The sequence below is a fragment of the Natator depressus genome, chromosome 15 (assembly GCF_965152275.1).
Source record: "Natator depressus isolate rNatDep1 chromosome 15, rNatDep2.hap1, whole genome shotgun sequence".
In the NCBI taxonomy this organism is placed as follows: Eukaryota; Metazoa; Chordata; order Testudines; family Cheloniidae; genus Natator; species Natator depressus.
In genome coordinates this window covers 26,879,461-26,901,262 of record NC_134248.1, presented here as the reverse complement: position 1 = coordinate 26,901,262, position 21,802 = coordinate 26,879,461, and the positions used below count along the sequence as shown (strand labels likewise).

The 21,802-nt window shown below is 49.6% G+C and overlaps 1 protein-coding gene across 1 annotated transcript; it reads left to right on the top strand.

Annotated features, from left to right (window-relative positions):
• The first annotated feature begins 13,781 nt into the window (after nt 1-13,781).
• On the top strand, nt 13,782-21,241 carry MYL2 (myosin light chain 2). The gene is made up of 7 exons (XM_074972346.1): nt 13,782-14,011; nt 15,184-15,273; nt 16,724-16,799; nt 17,661-17,765; nt 19,122-19,197; nt 19,301-19,349; nt 20,787-21,241. Exons 1-7 carry the CDS (start codon nt 14,009-14,011, stop codon nt 20,883-20,885), a joined length of 498 nt encoding a protein of 165 aa, XP_074828447.1. The 5' UTR covers nt 13,782-14,008; the 3' UTR covers nt 20,886-21,241.
• The last annotated feature ends 561 nt before the right edge of the window (nt 21,242-21,802 follow it).

Here is a 21,802-nt window from a genome sequence, read left to right as displayed (position 1 = left end):
GCAAAAAGAAAAGGAGTACTTGTGGCACCTTAGAGACTAACCAATTTATTTGAGCATAAGCTTTCGTGAGCTACAGCTCACTTCATCGGATGCATACTGTGGAAAATACAGACGATGTTTTTATACACACAGACCAAGAAAAAATGGGTGTTTATCACTACAAAAGGTTTTCTCTCCCCCCACCCCACTCTCCTGCTGGTAATAGCTTATCTAAAGTGATCACTCTCCTTACAATGTGTATGATAATCAAGGTGGGCCATTTCCAGCACAAATCCAGGTGGGGGGGGAGGGGAGAAAACCTGGATCTATTAACCCCTGATAGGCCAGTATGGGGCCCATGCACCATCACACAGGGGCATTGGGAAAGAGACAATAGAATAGAACGTTGCAGCTACTGCGGATTGTAACATCCTTCCCCCCCAAAATACAAATATTTTCCGCTTAAAGCCAGTTGCCAGTTTCTCTTTGAAGCACCCGCAGAAGAGTCCGTGGTTCAGCTGCCCCACACCACGAGGATCTTGGTTACTCCGAACGGCACCTCTCCTGATGGTTACAGCTGCAGTAATGCAGAGTTTCCTGCTGTAGCCTGCAGGTGATGCCACAGCTCAAGCCCATGCTTCTTCAACCCTATTTCTCCCCAGTCATGCTGCCACTGAAGTCAGGTCAAAACTCTCATTACCTTCAGTGAGAGCAGGACTGGGCCTTTAAAATCCTCCCCCTGTGATGGGTTGTCATTGCCCAGGACCTTTCCCAGAGCTTTATTCTGGCAATAGGAGCTTCTCCGGCTCCTGCCTGCACAAGCCCATTCTCACCATTCAGCCCGAGACTCTTTGAACTGATTTGCATGTGGCAGGGTGTAACGATGCTGGCTTTGGCGGGACCCAACGGATAGTACCAATTCAGGACACATTGCTTAGAGCAGGGCAGTTACAACCCAAGGCTGGGGTTCCTTTGCACACCAAGCAAACCAAACCAGCCAAACAGAGAAGACTTTGGTTTTACCCCACTGGCTAACCATAAGTCACACAAGCAATGCCCTTAGACACTCCAGTTTCCCAGTATCTCCACCAGTGCCACTCGTTATGGGGACAAATGGTTATGAAAACCAATACCCCAGTAAAAGAAAAAAGGTTCTCCTGATCCCAAAGGACCAAGCCCCAGACCCATGTCAATATACAAATCAGATCTTACCCACAAATCATGCTGTTGCCAATCCTTTAGAATCTAAAATCTAAAGATTTATTCATAAAAGGAAAAAGATATAGATGAGAGCTAGAATTGGTTAACTGGAATCAATTACATACAGTAATGGCAAAGTTCTTGGTTCAGGCTTGTAGCAGTGACGGAATAAGCTGCAGGTTCAAATCAAGACTCTGGAGAACATCCAGAGCTGGGATGGGTCATTCAGTCCTTTGTTCAGAGCTTCAGTTCGTAGCAAAGTTCCTTCAGAGGCAAGAAGCAGGACTGAAGACAAGATGGAGGAGATGCATCAGCCTTTTATAGTCTCTTGCCACATGATCTCTGCTTTCTTTGTCCCAAAGACACGCTATCCAGCACATGGCATAAAAAACCTTAGAGTTCTGTCCATAGGCAGGTCCCTGAATACCTTGCTGAGTCAAAGGTGTACCTGCCTTCTCTCAGTGGGTCAGTTGTATAGCTGATGTTCCTTAATGGGCCATCAAGCAGGCTAGGCAGTGCTGATGCCACATTGTCTGACTCTAGGGTGTCACCCAGAAGCATAGCACAAGTTTGAAATACAGACAGTATAGAGCCAATACTTATAACTTTAAATACAAAAATGATACATGCATACAGATAGCATAATCATAACCAGCAAACCATAACCTTGTCTTAGACACCTTATTTGACACCTTTGTACAATATTTGCTGCAGATATATAACAGTGGTTGCAACAATGATCTATACGGTCAGAGGTTATGTCAGTAACGTCACACAGGGGTATTTCCTTTGAATCCAGGCACAGGAGATCTATCCATCTCAGGTACTTATACAGCACCTCACAATCATGTAGTGCATTTACCTTCCCAACATCCCTGCAAGGCAGGGCAGTGCTATGATCCCCATTGTACAGATGGGGCACAGAGAAGCTAAGGGACTTGCCCAAGGCCACGCAGAGACTCCAGAGCAGAGCAGGGAACTAAACTGATTCTGAAGTCCTGGGCTAGTGGCCAACTTTTGGGATTTACTTCTGTGAGATTACTGTGTTTGGATGCCTTAGCCACCTACAGTAATGAAAGGAGAACAGATGTATTCTAGACAAGAGTTGGCTCATCATTGGAGTGCCCTCTTGTGGCTGGGCGTGTCAGCCCCGTGCTGACAACTGTTCCAGCCCTGCAACAACCTCTCTCTACTTGTGGTTCAGCCCCCAGCCAGGCCATTTATAGTCCCACCCCCCAGGCGCTTCTGAGTAAGGCCCGCCAAAAATAGTACAATGTCGTTACATCGGGTCTTCAGCCCGCAGCTCTGGGTCTGTGCTCCTTAATGCTTCCAGTCCCAGTGTGGGGTTTACACCCCATCCCAGGTTGCTTGTACATTTTCCATACACAGAGAGCACACCATGTATTTCCAGTCTGGATGAGATTTATTTCAGGAAACAAGAAAGAACGAGTGTCAAGTTTCCTTGGGGGGGGGGAGGAGAGAGAGAGCATGCAGTGACTCATTCTAACATTCTACAGCTGAGGGAAAATGCAAATAGCACCTGCCTCTGCAGAAAGATTTGGAGGAGGAGGGGAAGTCTTCCATATTCAAAGGTACACTAGACAGAAAACAGAATGCCAGCCCTATCAGTTCCACCCCTATAGACCCCACCTCCCAAGGAGAAAGGGGTTTGTGGGGAAGGGAACGGGGCAGGCGTCAGTAAACAAAGCACAAAAGAGAACTGAATTTTGAGAGCTGTAAACTGACCGGCACATTGACGGAAGCACCAATGTTCAGCAAAGCTTCCGACTCACTCTGAAAGGGGCAGAGTCAAGCCTTGCGCTGATGCAAAGGGCCCCCAGGCCAGGTGTGAAGGGACCAACCCCACCACAGAAGATTGTGATGATTTTCTCAGGATGTGCTCCACACATCGGAATGGCTTTACCTTTCCCGTCTGGAGACAGCTCAGATAATACAGTATCACTCCCTTGCACTTCCCTGCCATCGTTCACCGCAGGATCTTCCTGGCCAGTGGCCATTCTACAGGCGCCGAAAACAAGTGATTTGCCCCGGTCCCAAGTAAACAGCCCTGGAGTTCTGCTCTCCACACTTCTGCTCTCACCCCTGGAACACACCATGGTCCACAGCCCATATCGAGCAATGCCCCCCCCCCACCCTCTTTTTCTCTCCATGCTGCAGCTGGGAGGTTTGAGGCAACTTTGGCATAATCCTAGACCTCTGTAACAACTAGCATCAATGGATTCTCCAGCTCTCTCTTCTGCAGGCTGCCAGCTGCTCGGCTGCCTGGACGGTCACTAAGCAGGAGAAAACGCCCATGGACTGTTAAACGCACAGTGCAGCAGGCCCAGACAGTCGCTCTGGCTTCGTCTGTGCCTGCTAGCCATGGCCCCATTTGCAATGAGGAATTCTGCTCCTGGGTACCAGCATAGGGCAGCTCAGTCTGCACCCAGTTCTACCTGCTCATCCGGTTCCCTGCAAAGAGAGGGGAGCGATAAGGGACCGAGCCCTTTGGATTGAGCCTTCTCATCACCCAGTCTTCAGGCCAGAGGCAAACCAATGCATTTCCTTGTGGCAGCATACACTGTGGTGTGTTGAACAGCAGGCATGGGGCGGGGGGATTAAAGACAGAGCCCAATGCTCACACTGCATGGGATGTTTAGCCAGGTGCATGGTCAGCCTGCTCAGCTGTAGATCCAGACTTCACCGCTGGGGGTTCTCCCTGGAACAGGCTTGATCCAGAAGCCCAAGACTGAAAACCAACCCTCCCCCATACTTTGGCGAAGGCTGGTTTGGATCCAAATCCAGACTGAAACGCTCCGGCTCCAGTTTCTAGCCCAGCACCTATTCACACCGGACTGCAAAGGGGTCTCCCCCTCGCACCAGAAAAGTGGGGCTCACAAGAACTAACTGCCCAGCTCAGGGAAAGACCAAGCCCTTCAACCCAGGAAAAAGAAGCCAAAAACCCACTTGAGATGAAGACAGTGGAAGCCCGGATGGTGTAGGAGCATTCCTGCGGGACTCAGCAGTCCGTGTGCCTGAGCCATGGTAACTTAGCTTTCAGGTAGCACTTTACACGTCCCAGCACCTTCCCACCAGCTGGGGGGCACGTAACTGTGATGACTGTTTTCTGTGCATCATGCCGTTAAATTTCTGAGGGAATCTGTCCATCTGCAATGCAGCTGCCATTTAACCAGGCACGGTAGGTGCAGCATGCTGCAGGGAGTTGAACACACTGCACTCGCTCCTGGAGAACGGGCTCAGTTCCTTTTTGCTGTTTGCCTTGTGCTAAAATCCAAGCCATTCTGAATGAAAGTCTGCAGCAGCTCTTTGTGCATAGAAAAAATGTAAGCCTTTTGCGAGCCTCAGTGTTGGCCAATGGAGCCCCACAACACTCTGTGAGGTAGAAAGAGAAGGGCTAGTATCACACTTGACAAGTGGGGAAACTGAGGCAAAGCGAGTTTAAGTAGAAGAAGGACTTTTACCACCCACTCAGTATTGCCAGCCTAACATGGGAGCTGGGGTTTGCCCTCCTATGAAGCAGCAGAAGCTGGGCTGGAGCCTGAATACCAGGCTCACTGTTAGAGTGGGGTGAGAATGAGAAATGGTTTTCCTGTCCCATGGGAATTTGAGATTTTAAATTTTCCTGACCCGAATCAAGACGAAGAGTCGAAATCTCAAAAATGTCCATGATCTCAAAATCTGAAGACCATTTCCGATCAGGTCAATCAACATGTTTGATTCGATTTAGTCCCTTTAGACATTGCCTTAACCTTAAATTAACTTTCAAATTCTAAATGAAAAGTCATTTCCTGCCCAGTACTGTTACTAGATGAGATAGCACAGGGCTAGGAATCAGGACTCCTGGGTTCTATTCCTGACTCTGCCACTGACTCACTGAGTGACCTGGCCAAGTAGTCCCTGTCCCTTTCTCTGCCTCTGGTTCCCCATCTGTCATCTGGGGTTAATGACCCTGGCCTCAGAGAGTCACGTGGAGACTGAATTCATTAGGCTTTGTAAATTGCATCAAGATCCTCTGCTTGGAGCTGGGCAGAGGCTGCTACACATGGATGTTTCCAAGATGACTGGTCCATGTCAGGGCCTGGGACACAGTTTCAGAGGGGAGGAGAGCAAAACCCAGCCGAACGGGACAGGGGGTGCAGAATGGGGAGGGAACCAACTACTCCCCAGCATCCACAGAGGCCCCTCCACAAATGCCTGGGGATGCTTGGAGGCAGCATGATGGGGCTGAGTCAGGAAAACAGCCTCCGAGCCTCAGCAGAAGCCTGCCTGGGAGTTAACAAGCTGAGCACTGTACCTGCTGGGAGGGAGTGGGGTGACTCGGTGCTGGGGTGGGGGGAGCCTGAGCCAATGGCAGCTCATCTACCGAGGCAGCTGTGTTGTCACTGGGCAAAGAGGAGACGAGAGATCCTCCACCTCTCCACCTTACACTGCCAGGAGCTGCAGGGCGGCTTGGCCCCTATTCCACAGGCTCTCCAGGCTGCAATCCTTAGAAACCCTCCCCACTCAATACACCCAGGGGAAGGACCTCACCCCTCCTGTGGGCTGTATCATAGGCAGGGGGAGCAGGCCCATGGCATGGGTACAATGGCTGAGTGGGGCCCTGACTGCGGAATAGCTGGAAGGTTAACAAGCCCAGCCATGATCGAACCCTGAGCAAAGGCTGGTCCCCTGGGACACTGAGTCCCTGCTTGCCAGCAGCCAAGCCTCAGCACCAGCCTCCCCCGGGCCCGGGATCATGCCTGCCATTGACACGGAGCCTTGGCAGACAGCTCGCTGCACACAGCCAACCAGTCTGCCTCCCAGGAAGTGCCTCCATGTTCAACGCAATGGAGCTCGCGTTATGTTTCAACCAACAGAGGGCCCCCAAAGAGCAGGGATGGGATCAAGAATTTGCTTTTGCTGTCGAGCGTTTGCTGGGAATATAGATAGTCCTGCCCTTCTGCTAGCACCGCTGAGATTCATTCTAGCCCTGGGAATTTAACCGCTTCTTGAACACAAAGTGCAGAGGTGGGAGTGACAGCACAGCTAGCTCAGAGCCTTTAGTGTGTTATGAGCACAGGAGCATTACCCTGTCCTGTGCCCAGCTCTGCAGTAGCCAGAACCCGTCTCTGTCTCTCCTCTCTCTTTCTACACTAAAATCCTGACAATAAATAACCTGAAGGTTCTGAACTCCAACCTACTTATCTCGGGAGAGTCTGCTCTTGGCCCGAAGCTTTGAGCCAGGTGCATATGTACTAACAAGGAAAAGAGACAGAATCCAGCACCGCGTTAGGAACTATTCTCCCGCCTTGAGCCAGGCTGTGTCTTCACATGATTTCTCTACTGTTGTTATTTGAAACGGTCGGGCTATGAACTGGTTTTTATTAACCTATTCCTGCTGGAGTCATCAAACACACATGCATCCGATGAAGTGAGCTGTAGCTCACGAAAGCTCATGCTCAAATAAACTGGTTAGTCTCTAAGGTGCCACAAGTACTCCTTTTCTTTTTTCTTTTTACAAACACACAGACTAACTCCAGAAAGGAAAACATCAGTTCAGAATCCTCGGAGGGCCAAGGTCATTTTAAAGAGAGTTTCTGGACAGAGCAAACAGGCAAATGTTACATTTTAAATAATTCACCTCCTTGCGTAAAGTTTCTGCACCCTGTGTTCTGACTCCTGACCTTCGCTGGCACCCCAGCCCCCGCCTGCACTGTAAATGCATTCCTCTTGCCACAGAGGGGTTATTTGCCCTGTGCACTAGCTGATCGGAGGAGACAAGAATGTCAGTTTCTAACACCTGATGGGCAAAATGAAATCACCACATATATGCCATGCATGCACCTGTTGGTTAGCTCTAGTGAGAAACGGTAACATAATGCTGCCCTCTCCTGGGCTTCAGGGGTAATACAGCCCAAAGGCTGGTGCTGGGGCTTCCTGCTGAAGCTGAGAGACCCCAGTGTTCCAAAAGCGAGGCAAGTTCCATGTGGCATTTTCCTACAGGTCATTCACACCCTAGATGCGTGCCCGGAGGGGCCACAGCCTGGAAGCCTTTCCCCAAACCTCTCACATTGCAGGGGTTTGAATGAAATGGGACTCAGAGCCGAACTCCCCCAGCCTCACCCGAAAAGTTAGATATTTGTAAACTCGAAACCTGGCTGAGGAGATTTTTTGCATCGATGGAGATTCAAGCAACCCTAGAAACTTGCCCAGAGCCCACCGATCACAACCCAGGTGGTGCTGGCAAGGCCAAGAACCACACCAGTTCCTCCAGCAACCGCAGGGCTCACCAGAAGTCACTTCACAAAGAGGGGAATTTAGGGAGGCAGAGAGAGCGGTGAGCTGCATTGCCCTTGGGACTGTGCAAAATGCCACTGACTCCACAGAGACAGTGGAAAATGCACTTGCCAGTATTAGCGAGGAGCTGAAAATGGTTCACTGTGTTTCTCGTAGGCCTTCCCAGGGAGTGCGCGGGCACACATTGGCAGGACATGTGCACCGCTCTTCGGGAGGGGAGAGGTGGTTCTAGGCAGGGACTCTGCAGGGATGCAGAGAGAAATAGGAGCCTTAGGGCTGCTACTTTTCCGCTTTTTCTGAATTGGCTCCTTGTTGAGTGTCAGAGGAATCTGACTCTCTGCAATTCACTGCGAGAAGACACGGGTGGGTCAGTGTGTTCAGATCCTCAGGTCAGGCTCTGCTGCCCAGGACATGGGCTGATTCTGGCAAAAAGTGAAACCGAAACTTCAGCAGCTGCAAGTCCTCGGTTGGACGTGGCATCGCCCCTTGAACAGCACAACAACCCCTCTCACCACACAGGGGTATTAGTTCAGTACCAAGTCAAAGAGAAGATCTCCACCTTCTGGATCCCCAGTACCACTTCCGGTAGCACACTAGCTTTCCCCTATTGGTCTCCCAATCCTACTTAGCTTATAAAATCTCACAGATCACAGCCAGAAGATGAAGGATGGTCCAGTCATTAAGGTTTGGGATTTGAAAAACCCAGGTTCAGTTCCCATCTCTGCCACAGACTTCTTGTGTGATCATGGGCAAGACACTTCGTAATTCTCTGCCTCAGTTTTCCCATCTATAAAATGGGGATAATAGCATTGCCCTACCTCAAGGAGGTGTTGTGAGGATAAATATGTTAAAGGCTGTGAGAGGTTCAACTACTACTGTAATGGCAAAAAGAAAAGGAATACTTGTGGCACCTTAGAGACTAACCAATTTATTTGAAACCTGTCATTATACTACTGTAATGGTGAGCCTGACACATTTGCATGTGGGTGAGTCACACAGAAGCAGATGAACTGTCCTCTAAACTGCAAGCTTCTTCACAAGAGGCTTTGTTTGGAATGAGTGAATCTACAACAGCTGGCAAGAGTTTGTTCTTTTATAAATTCTCATCATTATCAGAGCAGAGGTTGGGGGCGCAGGTCTGGGACCTGTGATAGTGAATTTTCCTGATAGTTTTGCTTTAATGAGGGCCCTGAATTTGCCCTGCTCCTCCGTGACTTGTACTATGCCAGCTGCAGACACTTTGTAGACTTTGCTCTAAAGTCTGATCTGTCTCCCTGTTTCTCTTTCATCCTCACAGTCACCCCAAAAAACCCCAGGGCAAGTCGTTAAATCCTTACACACGATCAGACTTTGGTGGGAGTTCTGCCCAAGTAAGGGCTGAATATCGACTTCAGGACTTGGCTCAAACACCCTGTTCAAGAGTTTATTCTTATACCATCTCTTTGTCTTACTTGTTTAGCCTCTTAGCTATTTAAATCTCTTTTCCAACGCCCTGGCTCAGGGCCAGAATAGCTCCCATGCTAGCACTCCTCTTCAGTTCACAAACCCCCTATTCCATGAAGGAAAGGGGACACTGTCCATTTTGCTTTAGCCATTTGACTTTTCTCCTGGAATGCAGTTCTGCCTTCTGGTTTTCTCCTGTTCACCACGGTGGGGACCAGATTTCACCTGTACACACCCAGCTTCTTTCCCGGGTCTTTTCTGAGCCCTTCATCATGTTTGGCTCTGTCAGCTGACCCTATAACAAATGCCATCTTGGAATAAGTGGAATAGCATGCAAGGCCTTTAAAGCCCATGTGCATTGTGAGCTAGCTTGCAGAGGCAGCCAGGCAGAGGAAGGTGTCATTGAGAAGCGGCTGTCAGGGTATTAAAAACGATATTCAAAGCCTCTTGGCAAACTAGGACAATCTTGCAATCAAGAAGCTAACTCATCTTACCACAGTCCTTGAACTCCAGGGGATCTGGTTTCCCAAGTGCTTATTAAACACTGTTCCCTTTTGTTTCCAAAAGCGTTGTAACCTTCTAGCTTCCCTGGGGGAGGAGTGTTCCCTAAGCCCTATGCTACTGGGAGGGAAGGCTACCGTACCACCTATCGCCTCTGGAGATCTCGATGTAACTAGACGAGGTCTCCCATCAGGGTAGGTAATAAATAATGTCACTGAAGTTGGTGAACTTCAACTCCGTTAAGTCACCTGAAAGGTGCCCCCATTACATGGAATTACTGTTCTCATTAAGACAGGTTTCAGAGTAACAGCCGTGTTAGTCTGTATTCGCAAAAAGAAAAGGAGTACTTGTGGCACCTTAGAGACTAACCAATTTATTTGAGCATAAGCTTTCGTGAGCTACAGCTCACTTCATCGGATGCATAGCATATCGTGGAAACGCTATGCATCCGATGAAGTGAGCTGTAGCTCACGAAAGCTTATGCTCAAATAAATTGGTTAGTCTCTAAGGTGCCACAAGTACTCCTTTTCTTTTTGTTCTCATTAAGCAACAGTCATTGCTGATAAGAATCTTTAGGCTTAGATCAGTTCCCTAGCACATCCCCCAATTGAAATGCAACCCACCATAAAAAAGTGTCCAGCTCTCTCATCTTTTTCACCAGAAGGCCTGATAGTGTCCCATACCATGTGTCACTAATATATACTCAATGCAAGTTCTGAAACATAATTATCTGGGAAGAACATTATTCGTTCCCTGGTATCACAGAGCATAGTCATCATGTTGTTAAAGATTTAAATACAGAAGCTTATCCCTTCCGCCCCACTCCCTCCCTCCGTGTACCTGGCTGGAGTAGGGCATGTGTCAGGAAATGTACAGGAAAGTTGTCACAGTGGGACACCTAGTGACACCTCATTTTAACATGACATTCAAACAGCATTTTAATCTTGAATCACGCCCTAGCCACCAAAACAGCCATTTCTTGAACAATAGAAACAATTCAACTCTTCTCTGACTGCCGAATTCTTCTCTCTCATCTCGCTTACTCTCTGGGCTGCCAAAACCTTGTCACACCAAGAACAGCCCGGGCAGCTTGCCCGGAGACCCAGGGTGTCACCTACTTTTACACATAAATATTGATACATTATTTAACGAAAACTGAATGCCCATCATTTTGATAGCCGCTGGTACTTGACAGAGGAAGAGAAATTGCTTGCTGGTCAGTTTCCCAAGCAATGAGACCTGCAATTGATCAGCTCTGTCCTCACTCTGAGGTTGCAGGGGAAAGAGCAGGTGGGCATAGCCTGCATTTTCGTACACTACAGGCCACATCTGGCCCTTGAGCTACACCCTGGAAGATCCCTGCCTTGACCCTGCATTTGCCAGCAGCGGAAAGGGAATTTCAGCTGCAACATTCTGCCGCCGCAATTCACATTTGTAGCACAGCTAATTGGGAGGATGTGGATTTCAATGTATTGTGCTGTATTACAAAATACGTTTATTTTTAAAGGCAGGGAGCTTGTTCCTAATGTCTATGGAGTCCTAAATCCTGAGACACCTAGAAAATTCCCTGTTAAATGTTCATAAAATGAAGGAAAATAAGGAATTCCCCGCGCTCTGGGGAATATCTCAGAATGCAATAAAACCAGGTTTGCTAGATAGCTCTATATTCTTTCCTGTGGAAAACAACAAAATCAGAGACTTCTGATAATTGTCTGAATTGATCACTCAGGTTTGGGTTTCTTAGTGTGTGTGTGTGTGTGTGAGCACATCCACATATATGTGTGCAGGTATCTGGATAAAATAAGAACCAACTGGCACCCTGTCCAAACCCCGATTCTGGGGGGTTGGGGAATCTTTAGTTAACTTGCTCTAGTTTGCACTCCGCACATGCAGACTCAACAGGAGAGGCTGACCCCATGAAGCCCTGGAAACCCACCAAGAACCTCTCTCTTGACACTGGTGCCCCTGTTCATTCAGAGACTTTTGAGTGATCTGAGAGCAACAACCAAACAGACCTGAACCTCCATGTCTTTGAGGCTGGCCAGACACTAGCTTGGGCGCTTCTCTCTCTGCGGCCCCGGGCTCCCCCTCGGCCCCTTTCTCACACTATAGCCATATGTTCTACATGCACCTCACAAACAGCTTGGGTAAAATAGCCACCCAGCTCCAAACTCCCTCTCCATGGGGCCCAACGGGCCAAAGGCAGCGCTCCCTATTCAGGCGATTCCAGCCGGAGCTGGGCAAGCTCTGAGGTCCCAGCTGCAGCTGCCTAAATATGACTGACTTTAGGCACTCCCAGAGGGGGTCTGGCCCACCATGAGAAGCACAGCCCCCCATTTCTCCCGTCCTTCCCTATTAACAACGTCTCCAGCAAACTGAGGAGTGTTGAAAGCAACTTTGCCCGGGTGTCTTGCGTCCAGTGGATGGCAATATGAAGAGGTCTGGCCTTTATATAGCTCCTAGGTCTGAGCACAAACAGGTTCAGCTATAACAAGGCCATTTCCACAGGGTGGCAAAGGGGACACCGGAGTAGCAGCTGTTGTTTGCATCTTAGACCCTGTAAGACAAGAATCTGCCGGGGCAGCGAAGACAGCTGAGAGCCGGGAGGGGATACTCAGGGCATTGTTTAACCAGGAGTGTCGGTCCAACTCCATTGGACAAGTATGTCTACATGTTAGACTTCAGGGGGTGGGGGTGGGGGGGATCAAATTAACAGGCTAAATATATGAAGAGGGGAAAAAAAGTTTACCAGTGAGTTCAGCTTTGTGAGTCGATGGCTCCTTGGGTTAGTGCGACCCAGATGAGATGTAACCTGTCCAGCTGGGAGGAGGATCCATCATCTCTCTCTTTCAGTAACCTCTGCTACAGTTGTCTGTTCTTCCAGGACAAATCAATTGCAGCAGCAGTGGCTGCCTGGTGAAAGTGCAGCCACGTCTGGGGTGAAACAGAGCAGCTATTCAACAGCCCAGTGCAACGCTAGCTGAAAATGGACAGAAGGCAGAGAGTTAACAACTGCACTGCAGCATATTGGAGCTAAAGCCATAGTAGGCGTGTGGCATAACTGGGTAGCAGGTGGGTGCCCATCAGTAAGGATCAGTAAGAGGGTATGGGTGTGGGGGGAGGGCATTGTCCCATTCATGGCTTGGAGGGATAGTGCTGCACAGCCTCAGGAGGTCCACCCTGACCTGTGTGGGGCCAGACCAACCCCCAGCAGCCCCAGGATGGGGGAGGCATGAGCCGCCTCCTCAGGATCTTATGCCAGGCACCTGTGCAGGGCTGAATCTGGCCCAGTGGCTCTTTGGATGTGGGGCTGCTTTGCAATGTCCCTTCACTGCAGCAGCGCCTGCTCATGGTTCTGCAGCCCAGCGAGCAGCATAATCCCAGCTGCACTGGCTGGGCCAAGCTCCACCCTCACTGACAGCCACGCACTGACCTCAGCAGCTCCAAAATAGGACCATGAGATGGGGCCTATCGGGCCAGTGATCCCTGGGGGCAACTGGAGGAGGAGGAGGAGGGAGCAGGTCCCCTTCCATCAGGGAGACTGGAGACAGCAGCTGCTGGAGACTTGGGTCCCGCATTACCACCAGGCAGATGGGTGGGGCAGGAGCTCCTCAGCCCCTCAACAAGGATCCAGTTGAAAAAGCACCTACCCCACCACCCCAGACAAAGGGTTCTGACCCACCAAGCCCTGCTGGTGCCATGCAAAGGGCTACATCAGCCCTGGCACGGTGGCAGCTCACACCACCTGGACCATAGGGGCCTTTGGGTAGACGTGGATAGGGTTGTGTGATTGCTATGTTGTGACAGCTGCCACATTCCATCCCAGAGGAGGCTGCATTTGTGTGGTGAGTGCTGCGAATCCCAATATCTGTGTGGTTGGTGAAGCACTCTGGGATCTCCCAGGATGGAAGGTGCTATCTCAGAGGCAGATCTGGGTGATAGATAGATGTATCTCACTGTACATGGAAGTCACCCCTAGCTCTATAATGAGGCAAAACAAAACCCTCCATCTGAATACCCCTGGACGGGGAGAGGGGGATGAAGTTCAAATCCTGGTTCAGTTCTGACATTCACTGCACAGAACCTCCTTGATCTGCGGGCCAGATCTTCAGCTGCTGTAAATCAGCACAGCTCCAAGAGCTGGCTCTGTACGTCTGTATAGACAGACATCCCTAGCTACCAGGATATATCCTTTCTAGCATGCTTGTCTCGCCCCCACCAATCCACTGACAAATGCAGGTGTCACTCATTCCGCACAAGCTGTGCAGCATGACTCGTGTCAACATCTTCAAAGTGGCAGCCACACAGCCTGCTGGCATTTCTCTAACCTTGAAAACCTCTGTGTCTCACATGTCACAGTGACAACAAGCTGTTATTCAAGATGAGAGCAAGACAAAGACGGAGAGACAACAGAGCTGGGGGTGGCGGAGGTGGCGGCTAACTTACCTATTACAGCCAAAAGTGGGCATGCGTTTATTTTTAAACTGCCCTGGGCTGTATTTATTGTTTCAGCGCAGAGCGGCCTCGGGGATTGTCTTTTGAATTCCTCTTGCAGGAACATCAGGGGCCTTGCAAAGCAACTCCGGTGATGGTGAGTAACGAGAGTGGGCAGCTGCGGGAATGACAGTGAGATGAGCTTGTCAGCAGTAGGATTCTTTACTAGGAGCATCTCTAGCGATCAGTGAGAGAGAGAGAGAGAGAGACGCTTTAGTGCCCTAATGGCACACACATGCCTTATAGCTCCTGAAACAAGGTAAGCAGTCTAGGGGTATTTAATACACTGGTGGCATACAAATAGCAGCAGCAAAGTGGGTTTTGTCTTCTAGGTTAACTGCTGCCCTGTCTTCAAATCAAGAACTAAACAGAGCTTGCAAAATGGGACTGAGCACATTTTAAGGTCAAATTGGAATTCTTTCCCTTCATCCATGCACCTTCTAGGAAGTACATCTCTATCCCTCGAACTGGCACATTTAAATCTTATTATTTGTATTTTGTAGTACCTAGGAATACCAGACACAGACCCTCTCAATGGGGTCGCTTACAAATCTGTGATTTTTATTTAAAAGGAAAAGATCATAGCAGATCACATGTGTGCAGCTAAGGTAGAGGGACCAGAAGTTCTCAAGAAGGTAGAAACTTTAGCACGTGTGTTGAAAGATTTCCTGTTTAAACCACAAGAATCGCAATCAACTCAATTCTGGGTTTCATCTTCTTTGGTGTAGGAAAGGGCAGATTTTAGAGCGTTTTAATGTGTAGCCATTGCAGTAACATCATTCTTAATAAAAAGTGCAAAACCGTGATAAAGCTCATAATAGTGACAGCTATTGCATGAAATCTCCGAGACGTGCTTAATTATCTTTTCCACTCCTGAATGTCTATTGTTACAAGGGGAGATTTCTTTGCTTTTACTTCTCAGCCAAATGTCATTTGAACCACAGCAGATGTCACACTGTAGTGTGGCTAGTCATTTTTCATGTCGCTTCCCCACTAATCAATTTGGTCAAATGCATCAGGAGCCCAAGAAACTGAGCTCTACCCTACCTTGTGAGAAGAAATAACAACTCCCATTGTTACAGAACAGCATGTACGTTACCCCACACTTCTGAGCTGAGAAAGAGCGGATCATTTCAAGAACTAAAGTGCACCAGCATGCAGCAGACCCTAGCTATTCATAAAGATTTAGGAATAAATTCAGGGTAGTTTAAATTTATTCCACATTGAAAAATACAGTGAGTTAATGATAGCATGCTTGAATTTTCCAAGGCACCCAAGAAAGCTAAGAAGAGATCAGAGGGAGCTAATTCCAACGTCTTCTCTATGTTTGAACAAACACAGATCCAAGAATTCAAAGAGGTAAGTGGCCTTTGTTGCAATGACCATGAAGGGTAAAGCCAAGAACCACCTATATGGTGGTATCGTCAAACTTTTCCTAAATGCTTTTAGGTTCGGTGATGTTGGATTTGGAACAAGAGTCCTAGAAGCTCATTTAAAAGACAACTGCTTTACTGGGGGGAAAAAACAAACATAATTCAACTACATAATCAAATACGGGGGTCTTCTCTCAACTTCATGACACTGCACTCCCAGCAGAAGAGTGAGTGACAAGACACTCAGCCAATGGCACACAAGACAGCCCTGTATAATCCGAGCAAATTCTCATTAGCTGAGCTGTGACCATGAGGCAGGGCATTATTACCGAGAACTGGTTAACCCTTTCATGGGTGTCACATGGTTACACATTTTCAGGTCTTCAAAGTTACCCACAGAGAGTCTTTGGACAGGGTGATAACATGGGGCCTTCTCTAGCCGAGTGTATCCATGTTCCTCCGAGTACAATAACTGAGGACAAGGCAGTGGCCAAAACTGAACTCCTGCATGCTGGGGACCATGGGAGCCGTGGGGCAGGAGACCTCATGCAAGTGAACTCCCCAACCCCTGTGCTCCACAACGCCTTCTCCTGGCTGAGTCCTCCCGCCCGCCCCACTCCCTGGGCTTGTAAACACTGTCATAGTTACTCTAGCCCTGGGCTGCAGACAGAGCGGTTACTGGTTAGACAACTCCAGGCCTACTGATGAGCTTTACAAAACTAGAGAATAGCTACCATGTGGGAGAGAACATCTGTCACACCCCCTTTCCCCCCGCCCAGGACTCCTACAGAAGGAATTCTCCTACCTCTAGTGATACCTTAGGGATAATCTCCCGCCCCATGGGTCCTGCGCCCTGACTGAGCTTTTGGACAGGGACATCTGCTCTCTTCTAGCTGATTGGCTGTAATGTCCATCAATCAGCGAGGCCCATCCCTTGCTAGCATTCTCAGTGCATCTTCTAATGTCATTCTTATGAGCACCGTGGTCAGCTGGGCTCCCAGGACATTAGCAATTGGTCACATAGGGTGAGGCAGTTGGGTGGAGACACCTGCTCTGGAAGGGATGCAGTCTTGGGCAGCTGAGGAATGCCTCAGCCCGCATCACGCAGCCACTCCCAGAGGGGATCGGGCAGCAGCCTCCAGCCCTGCACCACCAGGGAGCCTAACAAATGCTGCTGCACTGCTGAACAACAGGGGCTCTTTGGGCCCGATCCTGAACGCTGCTGGAAGCCCTCGCCTCTGCTCCCACTGACGTAAATCACTGTGAGAGGAAGGTGCAAGAACAGCTGTGAACAAAGACAGTTACGTCCCTTGACACACCACAGTTCCTAGCCAGGCTGAAATGTACATGGCTAAACAGAGGGAGCGATATTACACTCTCGGGGAGCTGTGGGTTATTGTTCTGCCTGCTGCCATTCCCCTTTCTCCCCTTTCTAGGCCTTCACCATCATGGATCAGAACCGGGACGGCTTTATTGACAAGGCAGATCTGAGAGATACGTTTGCTGCAGTGGGTAAGCCTGCATCTTACAACGCCCCTCCTTCCCCCCAGAAAAGGCTTTGATCGTGTTAGACTAATTATTAGATGAGAAATCAACGACTCTGCTTTCCATTTCATTCAATCCCTGGTTAAATGGATCTTCCATTTCCTCTGCTGAAAACTACGGGACCCAAAATCATTTCTATTACAAAGAGCAGATTATTTTACTTTCTGAACATTTTTGGTCAGTGTGGATCATTTTTGAGGCTGATGTTGTGAAATAATTTAGGCCCTGGCTAGAGAAAATGGTTATTAAATTAATTAGGGCCCAATTCTGCCAGCCTTACTCCTGCTGAGTAATACCTTACTCTATGAGTAGTCTTGCTGGATTATGTGATTTATGGGGCTTATGTACATCCTTGGAGAAACATAAGGCCCAGTTATCACCTCACTTAGAAGGGTGCAAATCAGTTGTGACTGCATTGTAATCCAAAGAGGATCAGGCCCTGTTTTTGTAGCTCTATGGATGACAATAGGCAGACGTTTGGTTCTGTTCGTTTTACTGACAAAATGTAGGTGGAAACTAATCATGGTGCAATTCTGTGATGTTCTCTAGACTCATAGAAATCAGAGTTGGAGATACCTCAGTCAGTGCAGAATTCTTCCCTACGATACACTTTCTAGTGCTTTGTCTGGTCCAGTTCTCTTTCTCTCCAAGGATGGAGCTTCTACCACTTCCCTGGGGAGACTATTCCCATGGTAAAAAATGCACCTTTTCTATGTCTTTTAACTCATCCATAGGCTTGTTTGTGTATAAAATGGGCTCATGTACCTGAAAATCTGCATAAAGTTTAATCCATGTCCCAGGTGATTTGTCTTTTTGTTTCTTGTCTAGGTCGTTTGAATGTAAAAAACGAAGAACTCGATGAAATGATAAAGGAGGCCCCTGGAGCAATTAACTTTACCGTATTCCTGAGCATGTTTGGAGAGAAGCTCAAGGGTAAGATAAGGCAGGGGGACGAAATGAGTGGAAGGATGGTCTGGTGGCTGTTACAGCGCTTGTGGGGGCAAGAGATCTAGGCTGTATACCTGTCTGTGCCACAGACTCCCTGTGTGACTTGGGCAAGTCACTTAACCTTTCTGTGCCGCAGTGGCCCATCTGCAAAACAGGGATAATGACCCTGCCCGACCTCACAAGGGGTGCTAAGACTTAGCACTTTGAGATCCTCAAAGTGAAGATGCTAGGAAACGGCAATGTATATTAAAACATAAAGTAACTTTATCTGCAGTTTCGCCCCAAGGACCTGATCCTGCACTCAATGGGCGCCTTTGCGTGCACTTAAGGGGGCTTTGGCTCAGGACCTAGGAGTCAAATCACCCTCTTCCCCCCAGAAAAGTGCAGAAGGTGAAAATGTCCCAATGCCATTCCCTGGGGTTTCTCCTGCATCTTTCCCCCAGCATGGTGGGGCAGGAAATGGCAAAGACAGGGTGACGGGGTGTTGCCAGTCAAAGGCTCATACACAGGATATTCCCAGAAACCGTGCATCTTGGTCTAATGCACACAGCAATCGCTCCTATTCGTTCTCAGCCTCCCCTGCACTCTTCTCAGTTCTGCCCCTAGCCTGCTGGGTGACCTTAAGCAAGTCGCCACTGCTCTGTGCCTCAGTTTCCCCAGCTACAAAACAGAGATAGCAATGCTTACATCGTTGTGCAGCACCCTGGGGCCTCTAGATGAGACACGCTCTCTAACAGCTGCCCACACCCCTCAGAGGGGTTTGGTGCCACGGACTCCAGCTGTGCCGATGTGAACTATTGTGGCTCTTTGCTGCCTACGTCCTGACAGGTTTTCAGGAGAGGATGTTGCGTAGAGCAGCAGCTTCTCTGTGACTCAGAGTCCCTCCTGCTCAGCAGCCATATCCCCTCACCCATTGTGCAACCCAAGCTATGTGACACTGGTGCAGAATTCCTTAAGCCCACCGAGCCCCCAGCTCCTATGAGACTAGCATGCTATAAATACAGTGGGTAGATTAGCTACATATTGGGGGCAGGGAGGGGCAACATGAATGTGCATCTGTTCCTCTCCATGCCATGGGATGCACATGGCCCCGACAGCAGGGGGTGGGTAGAGAGATGCCAGCCGTTGCTGTGCAGGGTGGTGGTAGGGCAGGGCACGTCCATCTGCAGGCCCCTCCCTGCAGGGAATGAGCCTGCTCGACCACACAGCCCCTGTTTCCTGGGAGATGGCACAGGATCTGCGATCCCCCTCCCCGAAGGGAATGCCACTCCCCGGCGCTGCCCGCGGCAGGCATAATCCCTGCTCTGTGCCAGCAGCGGTTGCGTGTGCTCCCCATTGCAGGTGCCGATCCAGAGGAGACAATCCTGAACGCGTTCAAGGTGTTTGACCCCGAGGGCAAAGGCCTGAAATCTGACTAGTAAGTGCAGAGCAGCAATTGGGGTGTGCATGGGGCAGGGGGAGTTGTTCTGGTTTTCTCACCGTCCCTCCCTCTTTCTGACAACATGCTCTTTTATTTGCAGCATTAAAGAAATGCTGATGACGCAGGGAGAGAGGTTCTCCCAGGAAGAGGTATGCACAGGGCTCCTTTTCACTTCCATCCTTATACAGGCTGCACCATTCAGCAATGCCTAACACTGATCTGTTTACTGCGCATGCGTGGGCAGCAGGCTCAGGCTGTAACAGGTTGGCTTACCTTTCCAGGGTAGAGCACAAGTCCGTGCCTCAGTTTCCCTGTTGTGACTCAGTTTCCCCATTGGTCTGCTGTCTCCCATTTGTGGCGGGGTGATCTAGTGCTTTGGACAGAGAGACAAAGCAAGAGCCTGCCCTATGGGGCAACCACAAGAGTTCAAATGAAACCGTCCTTCCCCTGCCCTGGACTGAGCAGTGCCTCAGTGTTTCCCATAGAGAATTCTCCTCACCTCACGGCGATGATAGGGGAGCCCATGCCCGGCCTCTACGCTGGGACCCAGCCCTGGGACCCTGCTGCAATCCCAAGATCATCCTGCGGCACAATTCCCATTGCCACTTCCGACCACTACCCATACAAATTCTCTCCAGGGCTCACCAAAAAGCCCTCTACAGCCCAATTCTTACTTCTCCTCAGGGTCCTCGCACTGTTCACCACGGCCCTCCTGGGCAGCCCCCCAGCTCCCCTATTCCAAGTCTTGCCGTGTCCCTGGCTGCTCTCACATTGTCCACAGACAGTCCTTCAATTGTCCAGCCCTCACGTGATGTGGGGGCTGGGGGTACCGAGCCCAGGTCAGAGCCATGACATAGGGCTCCGGGGTGCTGGGGGTCCATCGCATCAGGCCATTGCACAAAGTACCAACTAAATGAAGCAAATCAGTCTATTGCAACAGAGCCCATCTCCCACAGCCTGTCCCATCCTACATCCTGGGGTCCAATAGCACTGGGCTTTGGGGGAGCCTGGGAGCTAAATTTCACAGCAGGCCTCTCTTTCCATAACCAGTCAAACCCAAGGCCCTGGATACAAACACCCCCAAAAGGTGAGAATTCAAACAGCCCGGATCCACATGTCACCATCTCTGTGATGGCCGGGACCAAGCCATCTCTGAATTGTGTGGGGGTTGGCAAGCAGCACCCAGGGCTGGGCGTGGACCCAACCACTCCGCGATAGTGATGAGCGATGGAATCCCATCAGAGCGTCACAGGGCACCGCGCATCGCTGGATAGGACTGCACTGGCCAGCGCCTTCAGCGGAGCTGGGGGTCAGGGCACAGGATTCGTGTAGATCAGTGGCCTTGCAGTTAGAGGTGCGCTAGAGACTTTCCTTTACTTCCCATATTTCCATTGCTTGGTTAACAAGCGAGCGAAATACGGGCAGGCCGCCACAAAGGGCAGTCTCCACGTCCCAGCCTGCTCCCATTGACGCCAAGGACTTCCTGTGATTTCAAACAGCTCCCAGCCCCCTCCTTCACTTCTGCTCACCTGAATACCCAACCAATCTGTTTAACCCTTTCCCATCTGGGCCCATTTACATTGCAGGTCGACCAGATGTTTGCCGCTTTCCCCCCAGACATCACTGGAAATTTAGACTACAAAAACCTCGTCCACATCATCACCCACGGGGAAGAGAAGGATTAAGAGCCGGGATGGTGCTAGTTCCTCAAGCACAGTGATGGGGATGGCCCCTTGTAACGCTTGCCTCCCCCTACGCTTCTAGCTGGGTTTGGCCTGACTGGTTTCAGTGCAGTCGTTTGTACGTGGTCCCACTCTTGCCTGTTTTTCTCTGCAGGGAAAAGCTTACTGTCACTGGGGAAATGCATATCTGAACTGTGTCCAAATTAAATTATACATTTTGCAGGAGGAAATCCAGCTGCCTATGTCAAGAGTGAAAAGGGTCTGTAAAATAAATGCTTCTGTCTGGGGCAAACACAACCCTGCAGAGCTCTGAGGAAAAGTGGGATATATATATATATGAGAGAGAGAGAGAGAGAGAGAGAGAGAGAGAGAGAGAGATCTCCCCAGCTGTGGGCTGAGTCACACAAGACTCACTGAGCCACAGCTAGACAAGGTCACCACCGAAAAATCCCTGCGACTGAACTTCTGACGACGAGACTCAGTTACAGGGAAGGTGGCGAAGGCTGGTCCGAGGTGGGTTGTGCAGTTTGCAAACATCAAACAGCAGAAGCCCAGCAGGGAGGAAATGGGATCATTCTGCGTGGCTTGCTGTCAAACTGCCACTAATCTAATGATGCACGGTACATCACCGGCATTAGTAAACTTCTCTTACTGGGCAGCATGCGCAGACCACTAAAGCTTCTCTTTCTCTCTCTGTGATGGGTATCATGTAAGGTATGGGGTGCTTAAAAGACAAAATAACTAAGGCTCAATTGTGCTTTTGATGGCAAAGCAGGGCTACCCTGCCTCCTTTTCCAACAGCTACGACTACAGCTGTTATGACAAAGTTGCTGCCTTGAGAGCACAAAGACATGCAGCTATTTTATCCTCTCAAACCCACTGGTGCAGGCTCCCTTCATTCACACCCCTCTGGGAAACCC